General features: G+C 41.5%; 2 protein-coding genes across 3 annotated transcripts in view; one reads left to right on the forward strand and one right to left on the reverse strand.

Moving 5' to 3' along the window:
- Positions 1 to 2,192: 2,192 nt before the first annotated feature.
- LOC105926149 (leucine-rich repeat-containing protein 27) lies at positions 2,193 to 13,028 on the reverse strand. 2 transcript variants are annotated; one of them, XM_021316310.2, is made up of 10 exons: positions 12,515 to 13,028; positions 12,302 to 12,432; positions 10,208 to 10,266; positions 9,001 to 9,153; positions 7,897 to 8,125; positions 5,204 to 5,344; positions 5,021 to 5,081; positions 3,039 to 3,109; positions 2,518 to 2,638; positions 2,193 to 2,409 (listed from the first exon to the last, which is right to left on the reverse strand). In XM_021316310.2, the coding sequence occupies exons 1-10, from the start codon at positions 12,713 to 12,715 to the stop codon at positions 2,299 to 2,301; spliced, it is 1,278 nt and encodes a 425-aa protein (XP_021171985.2). In that variant the 5' UTR covers positions 12,716 to 13,028; the 3' UTR covers positions 2,193 to 2,298. The 2 variants fall into 2 exon arrangements, with proteins under 2 accessions (XP_021171985.2, XP_021171986.2); XM_021316311.2 differs by having other exon boundaries at positions 2,196 to 2,409; positions 7,897 to 8,083; positions 12,515 to 13,025.
- Positions 13,029 to 19,523: 6,495 nt separating this feature from the next.
- The window catches only part of LOC105926160 (serine/threonine-protein kinase 32C), a 128,445-nt gene continuing 127,858 nt past the window's right edge, over positions 19,524 to 20,110 (forward strand). The window contains exon 1 of the mRNA XM_012862377.3: positions 19,524 to 20,058. Within this exon, the coding sequence (XP_012717831.2) occupies positions 19,977 to 20,058 (82 nt within the window). The 5' untranslated portion in view covers positions 19,524 to 19,976. The remainder of the gene's footprint in view (positions 20,059 to 20,110) is intronic.

Genomic DNA, 20,110 nt, shown 5'->3' on the forward strand with positions numbered 1-20,110 from the left:
TGCAGCGAGGTTAACAAAAATATGGCATTAGGAAATTGACTTCGGGGTTTTATCCGTCTACTTGAAGCATTTTTATGTATCAAATCAAATAAATGCCACAAAAAAGGATATTAATCTTTCATTTTCTTCTTAAAAAATGACTTTTACTCGCTCCCCACCAAGCCAGTGGCCCTCAAGTGGCATTATTTGTTACTCTGCTTTAACCCGCCTGAGTTAAATAACCAGGTTATTAGCAGGACTCTGGGTTTGAGGAGAGCAGAAAGAAACAGGGGAGAAGAGACAAATGTATCACGATTTGGGATTGGGCATACTGGATTGAATAGAATATTATTTATAGGGAAACGTCAGACAGGGAAATGTGATCGTGGAGAAGATGAGACAATAGAACATGTTTGTTTGTTTGTTTTTTGCAGGAATTATCAGGGTTGATAGAAATCAATAAATCCAAAATCTTAGTAATATGAACATACAATTAGACATTGTAGATTTATTGCAGAAAGATTCTGGAAATAGGAGTTGTCAGGCTATTTTTTTTTTTCTAAGACAGTATACATTATACAATAGGATATGGCATTTTGTTTTGTTTTTTAGTTTTCTTTTCTATTTTGTTGGTTTTTTTTCCGTCATGTGATCTACACTCCTAACCAGTTGGTTTCGGTAATACTACCTAATGTTGTTTGCCAACCGCCATAAGGACTCTGGAGAACCCGACTGCATACTGTAGACTCCACAGTTTCGAGGTAATTCGGCCATTTTATTCAGATGTCTTGGGTCAGGGACACGTCCAGAGGTTCCAGGACACCGGACCACTACCCTGAACCTACCCTAACATATTGTAAGGTTTACAATGGAGCGGTGCAGGGAAAGACGAGTAGCCCTAAACAGAAAATCAATGTAAAGGAATAAAAAGGCACACTAAAAACAAAGACACAATGAAGTAAGCTAACGCATCTACACGGCTTCTGTCTGGAACTGTATTTATTTTCTTGAGCCTAATAAATACGAAAATTTTCTTGTTTTGTTTGCAGACTCCATAATTAAAGTTTCCCCATTGCAGAAAAATCTGCTATGAATACACAGTAAAATACTACATTTACATTTTAAAGTAAGGCCAAACCTGGAAATCTGACAGCAAAAAAAAAAAAAAAATGTTTTAAATGAAACGTGTAGAAACCTTTTGCTAACAATAAGCATATTACCAGTGTATATATAGAGTCCTACTGAAGAAAGATGAAATGTCATGACATAAATTAATTATCTAGGAATGCACAACCAGAGGAAAATAATCCTTGCGGTTGCAGATTCGTGCTGAATGTACTTTGTGGCAAAACAGCTGTAGGAGTTTAAATTTATTTGGCAGTCCAGTACCATCGTTAATCAAGCTCCTAATCTAAGGTTTGCTTTCATTTACTGTTTATTATGACCTTTATTCACTCTCACATACTGGTGGGTTTACAGTGGAATAAGTCTGTCGTCCTGTGGGGTGATGCCTGTTAGCAGCACCACAGGGATATAAAGTCAATAAACTCTACTTATCGATAACAACAATAAAGTTACTATATACAACTAGTAAAGTTGTAATCAAGTTCTACAAATCCTTGCTAATGAGCCAAGACTCTGCCCAGGTGGGTTAAGCATGTTGAATTATTCAGAAGCAGACTTAGTGTGATTTGGCATCATTGTCCTATTGCAGAAACTCCATAACGCTTTGTCATGAACGGACGGCTGGACATTCTTCAGGATTTACGACCACCACCACCACCATGTATGACTGCTGGTTATGATGGTCTTTTTCTGAACTGCTGTGTGAGATTTATCCCCGATGTAAAGGGACACAAACACCTTCCAAAAGGTTACCCTTTGTCACACCAGTCTCAAAAATAAGAATCAACAAATGTCTGGAAGACTAAAATTTGTGTTGAGCATTTCTTAGTACTGGACAAGCATGACAAATCTGTATGGGGCACGGGAGAACTATATCATAAACGACCTTATTTCATGTCCCACATAGCCAATATCTGATTTAGTTTAATGCAAGATGCTCTATTTAGATCCACTTTTAACCTTTTTAACCGAACCAGAAGGGATCTGTAGATTTTAACCATCCCTAGACTGTAAAATGGAGACATTGTGTTGTAGACGTCCGAGTAAAAAGACACAAGAAGACTTGGCATGTTTATTTTTTTAAATGTTGGAAACATTATGGCCATTGGCGATGGAGTCGTCTGTTTTAAGTCATTTTGTGTGTGTGTGTGTGTTTTAATTCCTAGCACTCAAACATGGCGTCAGGCGTCCCGGTCACTTAAACAGGAAACTCGGCCATGTGTCCGCAGTGTAGATGGTGAAAGCGTTTTCCGAATGCCTTCCCAGATTTTTCCTCTCAAGGAGTCGCGCTTGTAACTTCCTGATCTGTCGGTCAGACAGACGGACGGAGGGAGGGAGGGGAAAAAATTAGATCAAGGACATCTGATTTCAATACAGATGGTTTGTTCTGCAGATCCTGGCTCAGCGGCTAACCTCTTCCACATCCTCCTCTGTCACTGCCGTCTGCGGGGCCATAGTGCCCCCGGGATTTCCTCGTCGTTCCTGCATCCTCTTGACATGAGCACGGATGTGGCGCTCCAGCTCCCGAGCTGATCTGAAGGTGGAAGTCAGAAGAGAGTATTCGGATGTACCAGAGGTATTGGGGTATAGATGGCGCACAGCAGAGGGAAACTGCAGAGACCGTGACTGATTCAATGGAGGAAAACGGAATACCACAGATGGGAAATCTCACCCTGTGTACCGATTCCCCCAAAGACTAAATGTCTTGTTCTTATCCACTAGGTGTCTATAAATGCAATTCTAATCAATGGAAACTTCTCGTTAGTGAGCCCTAATGTCCAAGACCCCGTGTTGCATTACCATCGACACAATGACACAAAATTATGGTTATATACTAACTTAATACTAACCAGCACAGTTAGCACCATGTCTTATTGACATGGTATCCCATGTTGCAGGATCCTGGGGACGTGTGCTACCTTTCCTGACCTTACCTGTCCTCTTCCCTCTTCCGCTCCGGTGAAGGTCCCGTGCTGCCCTCTGCAGGACTTTCTGAAACGGCTTCCTGTAACAGAGCGAGAAGATCTTGGTGTCTCCTGTCACGTTGTTTCGATTGCGATAGCCGAGCTTCTGTTGCACGAACAAGGAACCGCAAAGATGGCCGCCTGCAGCCCGTAGCCGCAGACGGAAAGCAGCAACGTTAGCAGGCTTTCTGTGTTGAATTATCCAAATTTATCCCTTCCTTTTTAGTAATTGTTTCCCCAGATGCTGATAACATTTGAATATTTGTCAAACAATAAGAATTCCTTTCCTGCCGGATGCACGGAAGTATAGACCTACAGAGCTGTGAAATGTCTTTACACTCCTACCGTTTTGTCTTTTCGTTTTTTTGTCACGCTTAACTGTGTAACCCTAAAGAATAAATTGGCTGTGATTTATCCTTTTTAAAAAAAAAAAAATGAAAGGCTGAGTTAACTTTCACAGGACACACCCAGGCCTGATCACTTCCAGACCTTACCAGGAAATCACCGCAACAGAACCTGCCTGACGACATAAAGTAGGTTAAGAGATTTCAAAAAGCAACATACCAGGTCAATATATCACCTCACTGACCTCTATTAGTCTAGAAAAGATTACAAAGTCACTTAAAAGTCAGTTCAGATAAAAAAAAAAATACTTTATCAGAGTTAAATGTTGTAGTAACTCTCATTGTCTGGGTACCTTCAGACAGAGACGGAAGGATCTCCTGTAGCCGCCTGTGTTACACAGGATATGGAGATACCTGTTGTTTAGTGACAGTCTTGTGAAGATGATCAGGGTCGACTTTCTGAGTCCAGTGAACAGTGAGAATTGTTGTCCATGTATGGTACAAACTTGGACCAGAGGCCTGCCTATCAAAACTGCTCTTAGAGCATCAGCAAGTCACCCTGGAGGTCAGAAAAGGACCCAGAACAGCATCTAAAGGGCTATCGGCCTCCATTGCCCCAGTCTCTTTACTATTTAACAATAAGACTTTATAATAACAGTGAATTTCTCCATTGTGAGATCAATAAAGTTCAATTATTATTATTATTATTATTATTATTATTATTATTAAAGGCCCAAACCACCGCTGATCAAAAATAACACAAAGGCCTGTCTTAAGCGTTACCAAAAAAACAACAACAACATACTGACTATCCCCATGATTTCTGTGATAGTATATCTGCATCCGGCTTCTGTGGCTTTAAAGTAGCACAGCAATTCAGAAACAGGGCGTCATAAAGAACTGTGAAACACGGTGGCAGTAGTATGTTGGTCTGGAGCTACTTTGCTGCAAATGATGGAAACACATTTCTTCTCCAGCAGCAAATCCTGAAGGAGAATGTCTGGCCATCAGTTGGTGACATTACGCAAAAAAAAAAAGAAACAAAACAAACACCATCGGTTATTCAGCAGCAAAATAATCCATAGGCAAATCCGCTATGGCTGGAGATTTAGGAGTGGACTATGTTGCCTGACCAAAAACCCTGAAATTCATGTTTTAAAACCCACCAGTGAGGGCGAATTAAAAACTATTCTGCAGAAAAGATCGAAGCACAGTTCCTCTGCAGCAATATGAATAACTGGCCGTTACCACAAATAATCAAGGTTGGTTGTTGTTGCACAGACGGTTATTAGGTTTAGAGGGCAATTGTTTTTTCTTTTCCTACATAGGACCAGGTTGGGTTTTTTTCCCCTCTAAATGAAGAAAAATCATCTTTTGTAAACTGGAATTTGTATTCACTCAGACTCAGATCATCTTTGTCTGATAGTAAAAGTAAAAAAACAGTAGAAATCTGTAGAAATCACCATTACAATCTGTGGGAGCGTGCATGGCCGCATAGATTTTCTAGTCAGTGAAGGGACCGACTCGCTTTCTGCATGCCTCACATGAAGTGACAGCGCCCCCTGGTGGATAACAGCTGAAAGCAGAGTCGCTGTCTGCCATACACACCTGCGCTTTCCTTTGTCTTCCTCTGGTTTTGGCTTGTTTGCGGTGCTTTTGAAGAGCCCCTCTGCAGCAGCGTCACAGAACAAAGCGAAGATGTAATTATTTCATGTAGAGCAAACAGTTTCTCTAGCTGACGTTGCATTTTTAAATAGGAAGTGTAGAGAAAATGCCAGTGAAACGGCCCACTTTTTCTCCTTCTCCAGCAGAGCCTGTTTCTCTCTCAGCTCTCTCCGGGCCGGTTCCCCTCTCTCTCCCGACCTCCCGCAGTACTGAGAGCCAAGCAGGCGAAGCTCAGGCATTATGCCGGCCTTTGTCGTCGAACCTTTCCTGAAAAACAAAAACAAAACAGTCTCCTTTTTACACCCTTTTTCAGAGTCGCAGCGAGGCTCTGAAACGGTTATTTCTGCTCCCTTTCGGTGGTGGATGTCATTGGAAAGAAGTGTTTGGGGATTCTCCTTCCCACACGCAGTCCTTCAGAAGGACAGTTTTCTGCTACTCCTCGCTGTGGCCGCATAAAAATAACACCAGCCCTGTGTCGGAGAAGATTTCCGGCTATTTGCTGCCTGAACACGCGGACAGGGCCAAGCTACACACAAAAAGGTAGGCGGAAGAAGATGTCTCCTGTTTTAGCTCGACGCCAACCTGCTCCGGTGGACTTAAAATGGAGCGCGCTCTCTCTCTCTCTCAGTCCCAGGACCGCAGGACATTAGAAAGTCAAGCGAGAACTATTTAGACAGAAAATAGTCATAGAGGATGCTTCTGAAAACCCTCTTCTCTCTCCTGACTAGTATTATACATGTTATATAAATTCATGAAAGATGCACTATTATGGCATTTGAGAGCCAAAACCCAGGGTTTAAAAGACATTATTCAATTATTAATGTAATTTTTCTGTCTTACTGTTGCACTACTATTATACATGTTATAATTTCACCAATGTTGCACTATTTTGGCCTTTGAGAACGTTTATTCAACTATTGTCACCCATTCCAGGTAGGCAATACAAAGTTCTACTACCCTAAGTAGTATGCAGTTCTTCATATACACACACACATCAATTTCAAACAGAAGGTATCGGTATGGTATTGGTATCGGCCAATACTGCACAGCCAGGTATCGGTTATCGGTATCGGGGCCAAAAAATGGCATCGGTGCAACACTATGAGCAGGCGCTCTCATTAGCTGCATCTGTCACTGGGAAGGGGGAGGGGGTGGATTCTGGCCCACTTTACTTACAGCGGTCCAGTTCACTCAGATGTACAGACATTTCTTCTCTCTTAAGATCCCACTTTCAGTCAGGTTGACTGGACCGTGGCAAATAAACTAACAAACCTGGATTATGTTCTGTTCTAAATTAGCTACAGGGTTTGGCCTCGCTGTCTTGTTGGAGAGCCAGTTTGGGCCGAGCTCCAGCTGTCAGATGGACGGGCTCACGTTTGAGTACCTAGGCATTCAGGGTCCAATCAATGACGGGACGGCAGACGGGGAATACAGGTGTGAAACGAGCCCAAACCATCACCCGTCCGCCGCCGTGCCGACAGCCTGATATGCCGTGTTTGGTTTATTTCTCCATACACGCGGCGGTGCGTCATGGTCAAACATCTCTGAAGTTCTATCTTTGAAGCTTTGTGTTTCGTTCCGACATCACTTTGCAAACCCGAGTCTTGCTGCCATATGTCTACCTGCTAACTAACGCCTATAGCATCTGAGACGAAGGTCTAGACTTTAGTGTCTTTTCTCTGAGAGTTGCACAGTCTAACAATGGGCGAACTTTAGTGGGATGTTGGCTCCTGGGAAGACTGGAAACTGTCTTAAATGATTTTTTTTTAAACGCAGAATCTGCAGAATAAAGCACGGCATTTTATTGTTAGACAACAGAAATAATCCTAAACCCCAAGGAAGGAGTGTAATTTAGACCCATCAGTAGCAGCATCAACTCAGCTGGGGTGAGCCAGGGCACATCAACGCCGAAGGCTTTGGACAACATAATGTGTGGAGACCAAGAGAAAGATGATTTAAGCGAAACCTAAGCTCAGTGGATTTAATACGACTTTGTTAACTTCCTGTTGGGACCGACTTCCAGTAGGAAAGGACTTCTGCCGATTTCAGGGGCGACTTCATTTATATTTTTGATTTTGTTTTATTTTCAGTCCAGTCAAGAAGAGCATGAATTACAGTCAGGCGATCATGCATACCAAAACAATAAACATTTTGGGAGCAACTTGTGGAGATTTAGCTAGACTTCCGGTGTGTACTTCCGGCAAAAGGGAACTAAAAGTACAATTTTCATGAAATGTGTGTATTTTTCCTTGATTTGAGCAGCTAAATAAGACTATTTGCCAATGAAATTAGTATTTTTACCCCTAAAATAAGATAATTAGATATCCTCCGCTTGAAATCAGATGATGGAGATGAACTGTTCTCATTTTAAGGGCAAAAATCCAATTCCATTGGCAAACAGTCTTATTTAGCTGCTCAAATCAAGGAAAAATACACTAATTTCAAGAAAATTGTACTTACTTTTAATTCCCTTTATGCAGCGTGATCGTAAAAATGACAGCGCTGAATACCTTCCTGCCACTTCCCCTGTGCTGGTTGAGAAGACCCCAAGGATGAGAAGGCGGTGTATGCAGTGCAGATCTCTGCCTTAGAGCAAAAACAACTAAAAATATGAAAAATTTTCTTGAAATTAGTGTATTTGCTCTTGATTTGAGCAGGTAAATAAGAGTGGAAGAGTGGAAGGTCACACAAAGCCCCTTCTAACGTACATTAAAGTTCACGGTTGCAACATGACAAATTGTAAACACTTCAGGGGCCGTGAACGCGTGTGTCAGGTAACTTCCTGTCCCACCGTTGCACATCCGTCCGCCGCTGCCCACCTTTTGGCCGCGGGCAGAAGCTGAGACTTCCGGCGGCTCTGCGCCATGGCGGCCACCTCCGCTTTCTCCAGCGAGATCAGCTCGTCCTTCAGCTCCCTGAACCTCTGCAGCCCGTCCTCGTCGGCTGACTCCTCCTGCTCCTCCACGCTGGACTCCGTCAGCTCCGACAGCCGGAGCTGCTCCTCGGCTGGCAAAGACACAAGGGTCAAACCTTTCTGGTGACAGCGCACTGTGAAAAGAAAACTAAAAATAAGTCAAATATTCTTGAAATTAGTGTATTTGTCCTTGATTTGAGCAGGTAAATAAGATGGTTTGCCAATGGAATGAGATTTTTTGTGCACTTAAAATAGGAACAACTCATCTCCATCATCTTATTTCAGGTGCAGTATATGTAATTATCTTAGTTTAGGGGTCAAAATACTCATTCCATTGGCAGATCATCTTATTTAGCTGCTTAAATTAAGGATAAATGCACTAATTTCAAGACAATTTGACTTATTTTTAGTTCTGTTTTTGCAGTGCGGACACACACACACACACAAACATAACAGGCAGACGACGCTGGCTAAATGCTCGTTTAGATCGCAGGGCGAGGCCTGAAAAAAGGATGATGACTCCAAAGTCTATGAATAAAAGGCTGCGCTGTTTATAGGCGGACAGTCTGAGGCTGTAACAGTTAATAAAAGGAGAGTTTCTCTGCGCAGACCGGAGCTCTGCCTCCGTTAATAACCTTGTGAACGGGGAGAAAAATGATCCGATCAGGACATCGTGCATCGGCCGCCTCTCCTGAGGAGGGCCGTCCAGGGCTTCTGATGGTGATTACCTTCCAGACAGACAGAGCCTGCTTAAAGAGAGCCACCCTGTTTAGGAAGCCACGGGTAATCGATCATTTTCCAGCCTGCTAAAAATATTCCAGAGCTGGAAGCTGGAGCAGCGAGGGAGAGGGAGTGAGCCGAGTGGCCTGAGCTGTCTCCAAGGGAACGCCAGTCACGCCGGGCGAAGCGGTACCAGGGCAAGGAGCTATTTCTGTTCCCGGCCGTCCTGCCTTTGACAAAGAGCAGATGGCGAGGAAGCGCGGGCGCCGCCGAGGCGCCTTTGATTCACCTGGAAGGCTCTTCCTCTCCGTGACTTCTCTCCGGGCCAGAACGCTCCTCAGGTACTGCAGGACGGAGCGGCAGCCCTGGTGCAGGACCTCTTTGGGAGGAAAGCGAATGGGGCAGCCCCGCAGGCTCAGGCCTCTCAATGTAATCACGTTGCCTGGCAAAACAAAGGGGAAAAAGACGTTTGTAGCAGCTGCCTCTGGGATTTCCCGAATCACAGAGTGGATGTGTTCCACGGCAGCGGCGCGGTCGTCCTGCGGTTGAAAAGTTGTGGGTTAGTTTCCCGTGCCATTCGGCCAGGCAGCGTTACCAGAAACGTGTTTTTTAGATTCGGCCCACCTGAGGAGGAAAGAGAATCTCTCTTTCTCTCTCCTGGTTCTCTTTCAAACCTCCAATACACTGCAAAAAGGGAACTAAAAGTACGTAAAATATTATTGAAATCTGTGTATTTATGCTTGATTTGAGCAGGTAAATAAGATTATGTGACAACGGAATAAGAATTTTTGCACTTAAAATAGGAACACCTCATCTCCATCATCTTTTTTCAAGTGCAGGATGTCTAATTATCTTATTTAAGGGGTCAGAATACTCATTCAATTGGCAGATAATATTATTTACCTGCTAAAATCTAGGACAAAAACACAAATTTTAAGAACATTTTACTTATTTTTAGATCCGTTTTTGCAGTGAGTGCCATTCGGCCCGGGCCTCGGTCCGGTCAGCGGGACCAGAAATGTGCTTTTTAGATTCGGCCCACCTGAGGAGGAAAGTGAATCTCTCTCTCGGTTCTCTTTTAAACATCCAATACACTGCAAAAAAGGGAACTAAAAGTAAGTAAAATCTTCTTAAAATTGTTGTATTTACCCTTGATTTGAGCAGGTAAATAAGATAATCTGCCAACGGAATAAGATTTTTTACACTTAAAATAGGAACGCCTCATCTCCATCATCTTATTTCAAGTGAAAAGATCTAATTATCTTATTTTAGGGGTCAAAATACTCATTCAATTGGCAGATCATCTTATTTACCTACTCAAATCAAGGACAAATACACTTATTTAAAGAAAATTTTACTCACTTTTAGTTCCCTTTTTGCAGTGTATTTGTTTATTGAATGTAACTCAGGTCTGAAGACGTGACAGGGAGGAAACAGAAGAGGAAGCGTGCGTCTCAAACGTCAACAGCTGATTGGTGTGGGTGAAGCCAACTCACCCAGCTCGGCTGGAAGCTCGGAGATGGGGTTGGCTTCCAGCAGCAGGTTCCTCAGGGACCTGCGTGATCAGAGCTGCAGGTTACAAGGCTGACAGGAAGCACACGGACCCGTTCTACTCTACTATGATACACACGACAGTGACGGTCAGTTCATTGGAGTTTACAGTGCCGTGAAAAAGTATTCATCCCCTGTGTTTTTTTTTTTTTTTATGCATTTTTTTTTATACTCCAACCCGTAATTTATCTGCTTTTTTAATACAAATTTACTAGATGGATCTGCACAAAATAGTTCAAGTTGGTGAGGTGAAAGGTGAAAAAACAAAACAAATAAATAAACAAAAACCTGAAAATTGGCCTGAGCGTCTCTATCTGCCCCCTTTCCTATTAGACTTTATTTGTCCCTTGGGATTTCTCCTTCAGGGAAATTCTGGTTCCAGTAGCTTATGTAGAGTACAAAGGGCAGAATTAGAGCCATTAAAGATAGAATACAACAGACAATATGATATCAAAGAGTGTATATAGTACAAAACAGCAAAAGAAAAGGTGTAATGTCCTGGAGTATGTTTCCTTTAGATATAAAACATCTGCACAGTAGAGATCACTAAAGAGTATTAAGCCCCTAAATACTCTTACCAGCTAATTACCTTGAAAATGGAGAAAAAAAAGCTCCATCTGGTGCAAACCCAACAAATCCCATCATCCCAAGAACACAGGGAACCATGGCGGTGGCAGCACCAGGCTGTGGGGATGTTTTTTACTGACAGGGACTGGGAAAGTGGTCTGAGTCAAGGGAAAGATGGACGGAGCTAAATAATGCTTTTTTTTAAATTTTTTTATCCTTATGGCCTTTATCTTAACCTGACCGTGCTATAAACGCTTTTAGAACTTCCTCCCTGACCGGTCCGCTTTAGTCTTCACGGTGCTGTTTGTTAACTAAAGTTCTCTTACAGAACTGCTGGATTTATTTTTTTTAAATCAACTGACTAATTTGATTTTGGGGCATTAGATTGACATTCCTTGTTTAAAGCTTGTATTTGCCACCGCTAAGGACAAGAGCAGACTGCAGCGTGTCATCAGGTCTGCAGAGAAGGTGATTGGCTGCAATCTTCCATCTCTCCAGGCCTGTACGCCTCCAGGACTCTGAGGCGTGCAGGGAAGATTGTGGCTGATCCCACGCACCCCAGTCACAGACTATTTCAGTCACTTCCCTCTGGCAGGAGGCTGCGGTCCATCAGGACCACACTGCAAAAACACAACTAAAAATAAGTAAAATGCTCTTAAAATGTATGTATCTGTCCTTGATCTGAGCAGATAAATAAGATGATCTGCCAATAGAATAGGGATTTTTGCACTTAAAATAGGAACAATTCGTCTCCATTATCTTATTTCAAGTCCAGAATGTCTAATTATCTTAAAATAATAATAATTTAGGGGTCAAAATACTCACTCCATTGGCAGATAATCTGATTTACCTGCTTAAATCTAGGACAAACACACACATTTTAAGAACATTTTACTTATTCTTTTATAATATATTTTGTCTGCACCATCAACACCAAGTCAAATTGCTTGTAAGTGCAAACCTACTTGGCAATAAACTTGATTCTGATTCTGCAAAACATTGTTTTCCTTTCACTTCAGAAATAACGGATTCTGAGTCTATCTATCCCACTTTAGTCCTAACAAAATGCACAGATCTGTGTGTCTGTGTCTAGTTTTAACGGGTGTTAATACTTTTTGCCAGGCACTGTGCAGCTCAGAGCCAGTTCCTGTAGACTAGAGGGACGCAGTACACTGCAAAAACGGAACTAGAAATAAGTAAAATGTTCTTAAAATCTGTGTATTTGTCCTTGATTTGAGCAGGTAAATAAGATGATTTGCCAATGGAATAAGAATTTTGCACTTAAAATAGGAACAATTCATCTCAATCATCTTATTTCAAGTGCAGGATGTCTAATTATCTTATTTTAGGGGTCAAAATACTCATTACATTGGCAGATAAATTTATTTACTTGCTCAAATCAAGGATAAATACACACATTTGAAGAACATTTTACTTATTTTTAGATCCGTTTTTGCAGTGTAGGACCTGACCTGTGTGAGCCAATCTCAGGTGGAAGGCAGGTAATGAGGTTCTTCCTGAGGTCCAGCCACTGCAGCCGCGGCAGGCTGCAGAACAAGAACGCAGGGACGCTGGGGATCTGATTCCCTTCCAGACACAAATACTGAGGAGCAAAAAGGAAAAAGGCGTCCTGTTATGCAGAGAAGCGGAGGAACGCATCTAATGCTGGGCTCTGGGCTCCTCACCGTGAGGTCGCTGCTCCCCAGGACCCGGTCAGGAACACAGGTGAGGTCGCATCTCCTCAGGTTGACCATCTCCGTGGGAGTGGGCTCGTCCTGCGGCGGCTCGGTGCCGTCGGGCGGGACGTGTTTCCTCGGGAGGTTCGCCTCGCCGTTCCCGAAGACAAAGCCCGGTTGTGTTTCCCCGGCCATGTCAGAGGAAGTCATTCAAGAAGCGCTCATTTCAAACGTCTTTCCTGTTGTTACGTTTTTTATCCCTGAGTTTTCACTTCACCACGACCGCCGTTAGCTAAAACTACAAAACTAACGCCTGAAGAAATGTTATGTAGCTTATTTTAGCCACTCTACTCCAAAGAGAATACAAACCAATTCAAGTCTTAATAAACAGTTCATGCTATGGCATATATGTATGTATATATATTCAAAAAAGTAAGGTAACTTTCGGCTGCATTTCCCGAGTCAAAGTGTAACCGTGGCAACGAAATTGACAACAACCGCGTCCACGAAACTACGGAAGGCCAAAGTGGACATATTACTACGGCTGGTTAACGCCAAATCTCACGGATTTTGTATTCGCGCGAGAGAATGTGATTTTAATAATTTGTTAAATAAATATTTACGTTGTCATTTACGTTATAAATGAATCATTAAATAATGTATTTTAGACAATCCAGTGAAATTATAAATAAAGATAAATCTATCTATCTATCTATCTATCTATCTATCTATCTATCTATCTATCTATCTATCTATCTATCTATCTATCTATCTATCTATCTATCTATCTATCTATCCATCTATCTGTGTGTATTTGTGTGTGTGTGTGTGTGTGTGTATATATATATATATATATATATATATATATATATATATATATATATATATATATATATATATATATATATATATATATATATATATATATGAATTATTATCATTATTTAGTGATTCTGTCTGTAATGAGGTATGTTTAAAAGGGGGTAAGATGAATATATGTTTTTAAATTCTGCAACAGTACAACATCTATCACATTAAATAAACTGAAATACACCAAGGTTTAGGCTTTAATGTGATCATATAAAGACAAAATAAGTGGAAAAAAGGGTCAAAATCTTAAATTACTACTTACATTTATTCACAAATATCATAGAAATATTGAATTATTTCACATTTTTAGAGCTACAGTCTGTCATGAAATAACTTAAATGGACCCTAACATCTGATTGGTTCATCTGCACAGCAACTTTCCTGTTGATCCTTGTCCATGGCAGTGTCTGCCTTGTCCAAGGATTTTGATGGGTAAAGCCAAAAGATTAAAATAAATGTATGATTAAAAGGCGACAAAGGACTGTGGACAAATAAATAAATAAGACTAAAGGAAAACTATCTTATTTCACTTTGTAGAGGAAAAGCAATGAATGGACAAATAGAACACTGGAAAACAATAGTAACAAAATATAGAGTTAAATATAATGTGCATATCATGTTGAAATGTGTAGAAATATGTTGTTAATTAGATAGGTGAAGGAAATAAAGTTTTTTGCTTGAAACATAAATATATGTCGCATGAACACACAATTCATCCTAAATAAATATACATAGTTTTAACATAATAAACCTACATTTTAAGGAATTGTTTTCACTTTTATTAATGCATGTATTTAATAATTTTACCAAGATTTCGTTATTAGTTATCTTTTGTACCTAAATGATAACAAATGTAACTGCACCTTTCACCATTGAAAGGTACCAATTGGACATTTTTAAATAAAAACATATCTAAAGTAAATACCCGTTCAGCACTTAATAATCTGAACAAAATAAAGACATTTGGGCAAATGTGACCAAAAAATATAACATTTCTGTTAAGATTTCAACTAAAGTCAAATGTGGCATTATCTGCAGAGCCGTAGCATCCGCAGAAAACCCCAAAGTGTTATTTAACCTTCCGCTCTTTTGTCAGCGCTCCGGCTCCACCCATCCATACTCTAATCGGATTGTCAAATATTAATTCATTGCTGTGATGAAGGCCAGCGCCAGCCAACACTTTGCATCGCGTTAAAGCCCACCTCCCCGCTGCGGCTTATTTCTCAGCCATCCTGACTGCACATGATTTGAAACGGAGGGTTATTTGATGTGCTACGTGTGGCAGGCATGCCGCTTTCTGGTAGGTCCGTTCCTCCACAGTCCGCCGGCGAGAAGCCCGGCCAAACGCGACGGCAGACCGGCGTGGGAGGAGCTTAGATGGAGTGGTTAGGGTCAGCGACCGTCGGCAGAGAAGAGTAGACCCCGCTTTGGGCTCAGCTACCGAGCAGAGACGTATGGTGGACCCGTGTTTCGGCTTTGATTCGTCTGGGCGGCTGGAGAAACGATACGCCAAACGAGTCTGCCATATTGTGAGTGGCAAGTACGCATTAGGAAGCTGAGAAAACTGGCTTTTCCAAATATAAGAGACACCTAACTTTACGTTCATCTAATTTAAATGTATTGTTTTTTTTACATACAATAATATGGGTTCATTTTTATGCATGTAATGGTGATTGGTGAGACAAAAATGAGCAATCAAAGCTGAAACAGAGCAGTCCACATAAAACGGTGTGTTTGAAATCCACAAAATCAGCCTATAATTTATATTTGAGGATTTACGAATCAAACTTAACTGGCTTATTCTAATAACAATGTCATCGGCTGGGCGCCCCTACTCTCGGAGCGGAATCTCTCCTCGCTGGCATGGAAATGGGGCACAGCCAGTAACTGAGCCACTCGTTATAAAGGAATGTCAAGGTAGCCAGAATATAGCAAGACGTAACTTCCTGTTAACCGTCTGGTTATACTGTCAAATTAAAATATATGTTTGCGTACAATAATAATAATAATAATAATAATAATAATAATAATAATAATAATAATAATAATAATAATAATAATAATAAATCCAAGTGCAATACAATCAAATTATAAATGAAATACAACTTTTTGAAGTTGTTGTCCTCCCATTATAAATAAGTAATACAGTAGAAATAATTAAACTAGTATAAAAATGATAGCAACATTTGTGCATACGAGTAAATTAATGAGAAGCACAACACAAACAGCTAAGATTTTCGAAACAAATTAGTTATTTTTAGAATGAATTCATATAATTGTAAACATGTAAAATACATTTAAAATTATTGTGATAAAATCAAGGTTAATGGCAAGCCCTATAGATTTTAATTGATAAGAATATCAAGCGTCAATGGATGAATAGAAAATAAATAAAAACAATAATGTTATATTGCTAGTGCTATCGTTGATTTAACAATTTTTTTATTACTACTAATAATAGTTATTGATTTTAAGCAAACCTGCTCTGTCATCTAACCTGTGGGCATCTCTGGTGATGACAGGCTGAAGTTTAAAGCCCATGTGTGCTCCCTCTCTGGGAAGGTTCCTCAGCAGATGTATTTTAATCAGCTTTGTGGTTTTATGAGAATGTTTTATACTTGTTATTTTGAGTCCACGTTAACTTTTACTGTTATCTGTTGTTTTTGTCTTAGCTCGCGAAAACAGGAACAAACTGTTGGGAATTGTCAGCAAAATCACCGGCACATTCGTGACCTCAGCGTCTTGTGTACGGTGAGGTCAGTAAAAAAATAAAAAAATAAAAAGGCCAAACTGATCCTGACAGATCCAGCCCATCCGATGCATGATGAGTTCAATCTGCTTCCATCCAGATGCAGATTCAGGACTTACAGAGCAAAACATTCATTTATCCAGACTGGATTTCTAAATAATGGCGTGATTTTGCTTCCTGCTCCTTCGGGAGTGCCGAGGGCGGATAGGATCAGGAATGAGTACATCAGAGATAAAGTTTGGAGATAAAGCCAGAGGGATCAGACTGAGAGGTTTTGGACACGTTCAGAGGAGGAATGGTGAGCACATCGATAGAAGGATGCTGAGGCAGGATCAGACGGACAGGAGGCCTAGAGGAAGAGCAAAGAGGAGATATACGGACGGAGTTAAAGACAACATAAAGGTAGTTGGTGTGGGAGAAGCAGATGCAGAAGGTAAGGATAGTTAGCGAAGCCTGAAAGAGAAAAGTCAAAGCAACAAGAAGACTGTGATCTTGGTGAGAGTGTAGTATTGCAACATGCTGGTGAAGATTCTCAGTCATCCAGGTCATGGTCATTCCAAAAAAAGTAAAAAACTAAGGGGTGGACCTGTTTCGGTTGTATTTGCATGTTATCTAAGCCATTACAAGGCCTTTGTTTGGACAGTAGTATAAAGCTTGTTACTCCACATTACTCCAGACTTTTTGAATTGAGAAAGCTTCCTGGAGAGGAAGCGAAACGTCTTCAACTACGGAAAACAAGTTCAGTTGCTTTGTTTTTTTACTTTTTTTGGAATAGTTTTGCTACACGTCTGTCTTTGTGTTTTACTGCTGGCTGTGTGATCCATTTCCCCTCTGGGAGAATTAAGATTTCTCAACTCAAACTAATAATCAAGTAGAAATTTATAGTGATACATAAGTTAAGTTCAAGTTCAACTAGAAGCTAGACAGAGTTGACAGGTTTTTATTTTATTTACTCAAATATCTTTGAGAAGTCTGCCCCCTCTGGTGACAAGTTGAAACGACACCAGTGTTGTGCACACACATGGGAGAAGAGAAAAAGCATCTGCCACTGTGCAGGTCTTTTGTTCAGAGGCGAGATGTCTTCTGAGGTAAGAAAGTTGAAAATATTGAAGGTAGTCCGTGTTCTCTCGCTAGTGCATCGACTACGGCGGAGACTCCAGCTGAACAAAGTGGCCAGCTGAACGAGCGCATGCCGAATCACTCTCTCCTGAGCAGACCAATGGGGCCTGGAGGCACCTGCAGCAGTAAGAGGGTAACTCATTTCACAAGTCGGGTAATTGTAAAGGGAAAGAAAAAATAAACAACATTTACCTTCAAAACATCCAGTATGCACCTTTAAAATGCACAACATTCAAACACTGTAAGAATAAGCGGATCTAAGATGGGAGCAATGGCACCACCAGGGGGTGGCCAGGGGTGCCCCCACCCCACTCACCAGTGTAAATAGTAGCATCAGTTTAGCATTTCATCCCATCATGCACAGCCAGCAAAGCAGCTGCCCTTCTTGACTTTCTATCACGCTTTTATTTGTATCAGTATCTACTTTCCCCCTAGTAACTGTTTTGTTTTTCCAATAAATGAATAAATGTACACCTTGTTCCTAATATAATTACACATTTAAAAAGGAACTGTTGTTCAACTCATAATGTTAACTGTACTGTTATTGGTCTAAACACATTAGATCATTAGTCACATCAAAATCAAACAATAAACCAAAAGATATCAGTAGGCATTTACTTAAGTCTTTCTGATAGTTTTCTACAGGCAGCTTTGCTACAACAGTAGAATATAATCCTGAAATTATGGCTTTTAGTTTCAGTGCCACCCCAGGAGTTTAACTGGCCCCATCTGGCCCTCTATGAAACATTTCTGGAGGCGACACTGGACGGGAGGAATGCTGGTGGTGTGAAGGTCCTGGGTTCAAATCCAGGGCCGTTCCAGGCTCCTTCTGCGTGGAGTCTGCATGTTGGTTGGCTGCTTGTTGTGGACCTGTCCAGTTTGTGACTGCTGGAGAGACATGCAACCGCTACCCTGCGCGGAGACGCGGACATGGAGTTTCATGGTTGCATGGTAAGGCAAAGGCAAAAGGCAAAATTTATTTGTATAGCACATTTCAGTACAGAGACAATGCAAAGTGCTTTACGTGATTAAAATATAGGGGGGAAAAAAACAGAATAAAGGAAAGTAGGAAGAAAATCTCAAAACAAACAAAATAAAACATGGGAAAACAGAAACAAAAAGGAAATTTTAAAACAGCTGGACTACAAAATTGAACTAATGATGTTTCAGTAAAACAGTTTAACTAGAACAGTCAAAGGCAATCCTAAACAAATGTGTTTTTAATCTTTATTTAAGGAACTCAGGCTTTCAGCACTTTTACAGTTTCCTGGTAGTTAAACATGGAGAAGCAGCATTTCCTAAATGCTGCTTCTCCATGTCTGGTTCTGGTTCTGCAGAACAGGCTGGAGCCAGAAGACCTTAGTGGTCTGGAGTGTTTGATACACCGATAACAAGTCTGTGATGTATTTAGGTGCTAAGCCATTCAGGGGTTTATAGACTAACAGAAGTATTTTAAAGTCTATTCTCTGAGATACAGGGAGACAGTGTAAGGACTTTAGAACTGGGGTGATGTGCTCTACTTTCTTAGTCTTAGTGAGGACGCAGGCAGCAGCGCTCTGGATCAGCTGCAGCTGTCTGATCCACTTTTTAGGCAGACCTGTGAACAGGGGCGGTTCTAGACAGGGGCCAACAGGGGCCAGTGCCCCTGTAGAAATGGTCCTGGCCCCCGTTAAGACCCCTGTACTAAAGACATAACATTAAATACACTTCTTACGATTATATCCACCAGCAAAGAAACCAAAACTGATTGGTCACTTTGACCAACTTTATTTTTTACCCATAAAGTTTTAGGATTTCAAAATTAAGGTGTTTCACATTTAGCTTCAGCCATATCGAGCTGGAATCACAGTTTTCATCTGCTAGATCAGGGGTCTGAAACCTGCAGTTCCAGAGCCACAAGTGGCTCACTTAGTAGGCCTATTAATAAAACAATTAAATATTGTCCTGTTTTATTATTTCATTCTTTTGTTCTGTGCCCCTCTAAAAAAAACACTGGCCCCACCTTGGCCCCCCTGGTAAATTTGGTCTAGAACCGCCACTGCCTGTGAAAACACAGTTGCAGTAATAAATTCGACTAAAATGGATTAGTTTTTCCAGAACCTGCTGAGACATCAGTCCTTTAATCCTGGAAATGTTCCTCAGGTGATAGAAAGCCGACCTTGTAACTGTCTTTAGATGCTTTTGGAGGTTCACGTCTGAGTCCGTCACTATACAAAGATTTAACGCTCCCAGAAAAAAAATAAAAGCGCGGGCTTTTATTTTCTCAGACAAACGTCGTCCGGTCCATTTCCGTTTGGAAGACGCGCGTCCGGGCAGCTTGACGCAGCAGCCGGTGATGAAAGCGACGCGCATTGGTCTGTCTGCGGAAGACAGCTGAGCGCTGCAAACATCCAGTCACTGTTTGAACACCCAGCTCCAACTTCCACAACACAGTCCGACCCAACACGTCCACACACACACACACACCCGCCGTCTGCGCTTCCTCTCACCTCACCCACAAACACTTTGTCTTCCCCTCTCCTCCAAAACCACTATTATTCACTCGCTGACACGGACAGACAAAGAAAATAGGAAAAAAAGAGAAAGAAACCCCACCACCACCCACCTCACCCTCCCCTCCTAAACCAAACGGGAGTCGGCTGAAATGCACGGCAGTCTGGTTCTCGGGAGGAGGGTGTCCGACGCAGAGCTGTAGTTTCTCTCCAAGAGGCGAGGAATGCAATCTGAGCATCAATGTTTCACTGGGGCAAGTGGAAGAAGAGGATGGGAGCCAACAGTTCTTCAAAGAGACCCGTGTTCGACGAGAAGGAAGATGGTAAGCATCGGGCAAAGAAAGTCAATTAACAGTGAGGCATTTTGTAAAGTTG

The sequence above is a fragment of the Fundulus heteroclitus genome, chromosome 22 (assembly GCF_011125445.2).
Source record: "Fundulus heteroclitus isolate FHET01 chromosome 22, MU-UCD_Fhet_4.1, whole genome shotgun sequence".
Taxonomy (NCBI): domain Eukaryota; kingdom Metazoa; phylum Chordata; class Actinopteri; order Cyprinodontiformes; family Fundulidae; genus Fundulus; species Fundulus heteroclitus.